Consider the following 7,654-nt stretch of genomic DNA (forward strand, 5'->3'; position numbering starts at 1 on the left):
AAGATAAGACCAGCTGTGGTGGGCTGGCATCTGTGGTGTGGAAAAGCTTTGAGAGATGGCTGGACTGACTTGCCAGGTTCTTTCCTTGGCTGTTGAAGGCTGGTTGCTTGTACTGACTGGTAGGCAGGGATTTCCCTTCTGCAGGAGTTCTCCTGAGCCTCCTGCTCTAGGACAAGTGCCTGGGCTGGAGCCTGTGGCCACACACTGATAACCAGGTGAAACTGGAGCAGTCCTGGTGTGTGTCTGCATGGGAGGGCAGTGCTGGTGACCTCTGAGGCTGTTTGAGGCTGGTTTCCCATTTTCTTTTGAAAAGAGACAGGAGGTTGGTCAGACTATGCTGTCCTGGCAGTGGTTTTGGACTCTAAATGATGACAGTGCTGGGGATGGCAAGGTCAAGGTCTCCATTTGAAACCACAGTGGCTTAGGAACTTCTTCATCCATCATCTCATAGCTCACGTACTGGTCTTTGCATTTCCCTCTGGATCCTTTCCTTCTCAATCCTTATTCTGTTCTCTGTTGCTCCTCGCTTTAACCTTGTTTGGAACCCAGTTTAATGGGAGTTGCTGGTGGGTGGAGGGCATGGGTGAATCTGCACCACTCATCCCTGCTCTAGGAAAGGCACAAATGGAACAACAGGATTTTGCTGTTTGGCACATCAGTGGCTATGTGTTGCATGAGGAGTTGGCCAGCTTGAAACTGGGAGATCTACACTGCTGAGAGGGTTCTTTGAACATAATTAATTTGAATAAATGGCTCCTAATTGTTCCTATGTTGTGTTTGCAATTGGAAGCCTTTATGATCTGTTAAAACTTATTTAAAGTGGTGCTTCTAAGGGTTTCATAATTTTGTGTTTCTTTTTTCCACCTCAGTGTCTGCTTTTCTGGTGCAAAAAGATTGTAGGGAACAGACAAGAAGCAATGTGGGAATTCAACTTCAAGTTCAAAAAGCAGGTATGAAAGAAGAACCAGATCAGCTGTGACTTTTGTTTGAAGCAGAAATTATTTTTCTGGGGGGTAGAAGGGAAGTTGGAAACTTGTTGTGCATCCAGACAATAAATGCAAACTGATTCCCATGGTAAACTAAAGCACACTGTGGAACTACACTCAGTTTTCAGTCTGTGTTACCAAGACATTTAGAATCCCACATTGTTATTTCCTCCTTTGGTATCCTTTCCCTGCCCTAAGATGTGGATAATTTTTTACACCATTAATCTCACCTTTGGGTCATTACTACTGATTGTTACCAAAACCCAGACTGTCTGACTGCAGTGGTCAAAATGTTGACCCAAATCTGAAACTTACTGTTTTGCCATTGCCAGGATTTCTCAGAGAAGTGAAGACAGCCAGCACTGCCAGGGAAAGCCTCCAGTAGTGGGTCTTGGGAGAAGCCAGTAATTTCTGGCAACCTTGGGAATTGTGCAGCCTTCCCCTCTAAAGAAATGGTCCTGAAAATTGCCCATCCTGAGTGGTGGCATTTTGTTGTTAATGTGACATTTTGCTCTAACACCTGGGGAGGAGGAGAGACCCTGCCAGGCCACGCTGGGGCGGAGCAGCCAAACCCAGCAGAGGTTCCTGCTTTGCTAAATCAGCCTCTCTTTCTTTCAAGTCTCCCAGATTTAAAAGCAAGTGTTGCAAAGGTCTCCAGCCCCCAATCCAGTATGAGGAAGTGCACACAAACCCAGATCAGGATTGCTGCCTGCTGCAGATCACCACCTTCAACTTCATCTTTGTGCCAATTGTCATGGGCATGACCTTCACCTTGGTGAGTGGGGGAGAGCTGCCAGGTTTTGGAGATGAGGTTTCTGTAAGGACATGAAGAGGGCACCTGGCATCTCTGGGGTTGGAAGGGACCCACAGGGATCATTGAGCCCAACTCCTGGCCCTGCACAGGACAGGCCCAAGAATCCCACCCAGTGCCTCTTCTGGGCTGTGTAAATCCTACTGCTCTATCAGCAAACCAGTTCTGGGAATTGTATGGTTAATGAAGAGAGGAAATGCTCAGGATCTCAGTTTAATTTCCCCATTTCCGTTGGTTCCTCCCTGTTTGATGCAGTAAATAGAGAGGATGTAGAGAATCTGCCAGGAGCTGTGGTTGTGCAGTGTTTGGGGGCAGGTCAGTTACCAGAACTGCAGCAGGTACAAGAGACAGGGAGCAGCACAAGTGGAGGTCTGCCTCTCACAGGAAAATATCTCTTTATGGCAATAAATTCTGAGAGGAAAATCCCACATGAGCAAACTCTCCGAATGTGCGTTTGGTCCCTGATTGGGAGTCAGGGTTTCCGAAGTGGCCAGTGCTCAGGAGAAGTTCAGTCTGGCCTCACTGAGGAGTTGGGCAGTGAACTCCAGACTTCTGACAGCCACTTGCTTGCAGGTTCACTTAGCATCAGACTCATAAAATTACTTAGGTTGAAAGGGACCTTTAAAGATCAAGTCCCAGCACTAAGTTCCCCCCTAACCCATATCCCAAGTGCCACATCTGCAGGCCTTTTGAACCCTGCAAGGGATGGTGACTCGTGACTCCACCCCTGCCCCAGGCAGTTCCAGTGTTTTACAACCCTTTTACAACCCTTTTACAACAGCTTCCAGCATGATTATTTGGGACTGGCAGCCAGAGAGAGACTGTTTGGATCCCGTGCTGTAGACTGGAGAGTGCCACTGTGTGGAACACCTTAGACTTGCACAATTCAGAGGGATTTTTAAAGTCTAGAAGTGTTGTGTTGAGAGCTCTCTAGGTCACTGTGACTTTCTGAAGCAGCTCTGGTCTCCTCTCTTGCAGTTCTCCATCTCGGTGAGCACGGACATGCGGCACCACCGCGTGCGCCTGGTGTTCCAGGACACGCCTGTGCGCAACGGGAAGAAGCCGCGCGTGGAGCAGGGGGTGCAGGTGGTGCTGGATCCTGTGCACAGTGTCAGGCTCCTGGATTGGTGGCACCCACAGTACCCCTTCTCCCCAAAGGCTTAGTGCTCTCCTGAGGCCGCAGGGGGAGCCAGGGGACTGAATCTGGCAGGCTGAAGAGAATTTCTAGGAACCAGGAAATCCTATTTTTATTTCTGAAATAAATTCTGCAGTCTCCTTGCAAGTGGTTGAAGCTGCTGAGCTAGTTTGTATGTATATAACTTCTGGTCAGTAATGAGCAGAGCTGAGTGTAAAGCAAAAACTATTTGTAAACACACTTTTATGTAAAATTGACATTTTATGATTTGAAAGGAGCTCCCTGGAATTGTTCATTTAAAATCCTTTTGGTGCTAATCAAAGTGGTCCTGTGTTCTCTTGTTGGGTAAGAAGCAGGAGGTTTTGCTTTCCAAGAACTTTCCTTTTTGCTTTCCAGGAACAATTTACAAACAAAATCCATGTTTGTTTTACTGCAGCAGGATTGTGTTCATGCACGGTGTGATATTTCAGTGTCTGAGAAGCAGTGAGCAAGACAGCAGCAATCAACAATAATCTTAATTCCCAGCCCAGCAGATCCGAGTTTAAGGAAAGAAAAAGGCATAAACGATCAAGCAAAGGAATTACTTCAAAGAGTTGTAAGGCAAAAGTCTCACTTGAATGTAAAGGTACTCAAGTTCTCACACTGGTGTTTGTCTTTGAAAAGGAGATCTAAACTTCTAAAACCAGAAGGTACTTTTCAGAGAACATAGGGAGGGAGAGGAGCTGGAGGGGATAAACTAAAATAACTGAAGCAGCGATGAAGGACTCAACTCTGTGTCTTTTCTAAGAGCAGTGTGGAAATCTTTCCTGTTGAAACCCCCCAAGCAACCACAGATCTCACTTTTGACTAAACAATTGATTTCTGTGAGGAAGAAGCAGCCCTGAAACTTCCTGTGGCTCTGGGCTGACTGAGAAGTGAGGGGTGCAGGGGCTGGGCCTGTCAGGAGTGTGGTCTGACCGGAATGAACCTGGCTGGAGGTTTAATGGAACACGTGGCTCCCTGGGGAGGTGCAGAGGAGGTGCTGCATGGCAGGGCAGCAGCTGTGCAGATACAGACCCTGGACTGAGCTTTGTTGCCTATCAGATACCAGCTCCTCAGTCCTACTGCACATCACATCTGGTCCCAAGCAGGAGGAACAGCACTTGTCCGTGTGGAATGTTCAGTGAAGCTCTTCCACCACTGCTGAACTTCTGTTGATGCCAGCAGGTAAGTTTTGAAGTTAAATTGGTTTAGTAGAGATACAGAGCAAGAAAAATGTGCTGTCCCTGTGATCCTGGGACTGCCATGACAGCAGAGCCTGGGCTGTGTTGTGGTTGTGGTGCAGGAAAGGCAGGGTTGGGCCTGGAGCTGTGTGTGAGGGCTGCAGGGGCTCCATCCCGAAGGAAGCTGCTTCAGGGCAGTGGGGGACGACAATCTTCCTTCTGCTGTGGGGTTAAACACCACTGAACTCGGGGACAGGTGGTGAAGGTCAGGCAGTGAAGCATGGTCAGGCTGCAGTTTCCTGTTTTCTCGGAGAGAGGTGGCTGCTTTCTCAGAGCCTGGTTCCGACTGAACTTCGGGCTGTTTCCTGCTACACTCCCTGAAAGCTCCCTCTTGCAGGATGATGCCAGGGCTATGTGCCTGGCGATTGCTGCTTACGCAGGGTCTGGAGGGTGGGAGCAGAGGGGTTTGGTTCCTGGTGCAGGCTGATGGCAGGAGCATGGAGCAGGCTGGTGTCTGTGTGAGGCTGTGCCCTTACCTGCGGGGAGCTGCTCTGGCTGGGAACGGCAGCCTGGGCCCTGCTCTGGCTCCTGTGCAGAGCTACAGGACAGCTCCTAGCGTTGTGTGTTCCTGCCATCTGGCAAAGCAGGAATACCTTCTGATCAGGCATATGGCAATTCCAGGGGGCAGAGGTGCTTGGCAGCTCCCAGAATTCCCTGACTGATCCCGGGTGGTGCAGCTGGAGTGGGCGGAGGGGCGGCACAGGCTGTGGCAGCAGGAAGCACATGGATGGGATGTTTCCTGCTACCAACAGACTTGCTGGATTCAAATATGGATATTTAGATACAGCCAGATGCCCCTAAGCCAGAGGTGCCCCTCCCAGGCCAGGCCTTTTCTAGGCTGAAATGTATAAAATGTACAATTCTCAGTCTTTTCCTTTACAAAGCTCCCGGTGATCCCAGTGCTAGAGCTGGGATCAGCAGTGCTGGCAGGGATTGGGGACCTGTTTTGATCCATGTGGGGAGGCTGGGGAGTGGCAGAGATGCTGTGGAGGGGGGACTCTGCCTCTGTGTAGAGCTGCAGCTGCAGGTGTTCCCCTTGGTCCTTACCCAGAGCACCAGACCCTGAACCCTGTGCTGAGGTTTGCTGAGGGAGGGTGACACCAGAGCTCAGCCCCGAGCAGGGGATTTCCACCTTGGCCCCCAAGCCCAGCCTCTCTTGAAGCCTGATTGCTAAAAAAGTCCTCTTCGGTGTCCTCCAGGGTGGGATGTAGTGAGTGCACCAGCAGGAGTGGCCGTGGTTTGATGTCACCCGTTTCTGTAGGACACGGCTCAGACGGTGGGAATGGAGCCCCAGATCAGCATCACGGTGGCTCTCCCTGTGCTCTCCCTGCTGTGTGAGGCCCCATTCTACCTCTGCTTTGTCCTGCTCCTGAATAATGGAAGGGCTGTAAACAGATCCTGCCTGGCTCTCTGGTTTCCTAGGGGAGACAGGAAGGCTTGGCCACCACCCTCACCCTCCTCCTGTCCTTGTCAGGAATCCGGTGTCCAACAGGAGCTGACCTGGGTAAGGTGAGGTTTGGGGAAGGGGGCTGGGCCCTGCTGTGGCCCTTGTGCCTGTCCTACTCCAGTCCTCTGCTCTGGCCTCAACTGGGGGAACTGGTCCTCCCCGGCCCCCTGAGCTGGGTGTGCCTGTGCAGCCACGGGCCACTCTCAGAGCAGCCTTTGCACTTGGGGCTTCTCTTTCTTCTTCAGCTTATTCCAAAAGCAAGCAAAAATGTGCCTTTTAGCCTCATTTCAGCCACCTCCCTGTTTCCCATGGTCAAATACTTCGGTGAGCAGAGTGTGTTTGGGTTTGGAGCCAGAGGGAGGTTTGAGAGCAGCTACAGCTGCCAGGCCCTGGTTGGTTCCTGGGCACTGGGACTCTGCCGTGGCCCTCACAGGGCGCAGGTGGAAGGACCTTTTTCCAGCACCCCAAACACCATTTGGGACTTGCTCCATAGCACGAGGGGATGGCTGGATGAACTGGGTCGGGCTGGGCTTGTGGCACCTGCTTTGAGAGCAGGAGGACCCAGGATGTTTGCCTGGGCACCAGGAGCTGTGTCCTGGCTGTGGATTCCTTTCCTGCTCCAGGCATGCTCATGGATGTGCCTGGAGAGGATCAAATCCTGCCCTAGCACTGCACCCTGAAGCAGCCTGTGGGGACCAATGGGGGATTTGGTGGCTCTGCTGCTCCCCTGGGCAGTGCTGGCTGTTCCTATGGCAGGGCTGTTGCACCCTGAGCGTTGGGGACCCAGGGCTGTGCTGGGTGTCACAGCCCTCCCCCTCTTCCTTTCTGTGGGGGCAGGAAGGACCAGGTTTCCTTCCTGTGCAGGTCAGGGGCAGCTGTGGTGAGAAAAGCCCTCCCCCTCCTGCTGCTGCTGCTGAGCCCCATGGTCCTTCCCACCCTGGGCCACTGAGCTGCAAAGCTCTGCTGGGCTGCACCCGGCTCCCTTGGCCCTCCTGGTGTCCTCCAGCCCCTGCCCAGGTAGGAATTCCAGACTGTCTCTGCTCCAGTGCAGGTGGGGTGTCCCCACTGAGCCCCTGGGACCCCAGTGGGACAGAGCCACTGCCATCCCACCATAGGAATGTAAGGATTTGAAACCAAACAGTGTAGGAAAAACGAAAGCCAGCAGATCCGGGAGCCTGGGGACGTCTCTTCCTCCTGCCCAGCACCATCACCTGCTTCCTGCCCTGTCTTATCTCTCTCTCACAGAGGTGTCCCAGGCTCCATGTGCTCCCAAGGGGAGCAGCCGGGGCTGGAGGTCGTCACAGGGGATTTGTAGAAGACAGAGCCTGGCAAGAGATGTGAGGCCTTCCTGGAGGTAGGAGAGGTCCAGGCAGCAAGGAGAGAAGGGAAGTGGGATCCACGCTTCTGTGTGAATAAATTGGGTGGAATGGAGGGGAAGGGAAGGGGCTTCCTCTCCATTGGGATGCTGTGGGTGAGTTGCCATGTGGGAAGGAGCTGGTCTGGTTGGGAGCTGGGGACAAGCGATGCCATTGGTGGCTCGTAGGTGCTCCAGAGCCATGTTCCTACTCTGGGTCTGAAGGAGGGAAGCAGTGGGAGAAAAGGCTTGGAGGGCGGAGGAGCTGGGAACAAACCGGGCCATGGAAGGGCCCCATGTGGCCCACATTGGTTCACTGGGATTAGAAGGGGCTTCATTCCCAGCCCAGCTGCGATGCCCAATGCTCCAGTGAGGAGCTGGAGTGTGTGGGGAAGCCGTGGTGTCCTGGGGTACATCCTGGGTGGGATCCAGGTTCTGCCCTGGCCTGGGGTGCCAGGGGTGCCATTCTGGCTCTGCAGCCCCAGAGGCTTTTGCCACCTCAGCACAAGAGCTGGAAAATAAATGGGCAAAAAAGCTGTGCCAGCTCCATGTCACCAGCTCCTGGCTCGGTGAAGGGGCAGGTTCGTGCCAGAGTCTGGGATGCTGGGGCTTGGCAAGAGCCCCCAGTGGGGGTTGGTGCTGCCCGGGGGACTGGAGCT

At 52.8% G+C, this 7,654-nt stretch overlaps 2 protein-coding genes across 6 annotated transcripts in view; both read left to right on the plus strand.

Annotated features, from left to right (window-relative positions):
- Nucleotides 1-3,249, plus strand: part of TMEM183A (transmembrane protein 183A) — a 27,936-nt gene extending 24,687 nt beyond the window's left edge. Inside the window, exons 7-9 of the mRNA XM_008634674.2 lie at nucleotides 870-950; nucleotides 1,606-1,761; nucleotides 2,776-3,249. Coding sequence (XP_008632896.1) covers nucleotides 870-950; nucleotides 1,606-1,761; nucleotides 2,776-2,961 — 423 coding nt within the window. The 3' untranslated portion in view covers nucleotides 2,962-3,249. The remainder of the gene's footprint in view (nucleotides 1-869; nucleotides 951-1,605; nucleotides 1,762-2,775) is intronic.
- A 38-nt stretch (nucleotides 3,250-3,287) lies between these two features.
- Nucleotides 3,288-7,654, plus strand: part of LOC103616484 (alpha-1,3-mannosyl-glycoprotein 4-beta-N-acetylglucosaminyltransferase C-like) — a 10,112-nt gene continuing 5,745 nt past the window's right edge. For 2 of the 5 annotated variants that reach the window (XM_008634655.2, XM_017735541.1), the window contains exon 1: nucleotides 3,288-4,138. Coding sequence is in view for 1 of the 5 variants with exons in the window: in XM_017735539.1 (XP_017591028.1) it covers nucleotides 4,129-4,138; nucleotides 6,887-6,995 (119 nt within the window). In the remaining 4 variants the exon portion in view is untranslated. Of the gene's footprint in view, nucleotides 4,139-5,616; nucleotides 6,659-6,886; nucleotides 6,996-7,654 lie in introns of those variants that run through there. The other 3 variants (XM_017735540.1, XM_017735539.1, XM_017735542.1) reach the window with 3 other exon arrangements.

The sequence above is a fragment of the Corvus brachyrhynchos genome, unplaced genomic scaffold (genome assembly GCF_000691975.1).
Source record: "Corvus brachyrhynchos isolate BGI_N302 unplaced genomic scaffold, ASM69197v1 scaffold555, whole genome shotgun sequence".
Lineage (NCBI taxonomy): Eukaryota > Metazoa > Chordata > Aves > Passeriformes > Corvidae > Corvus > Corvus brachyrhynchos.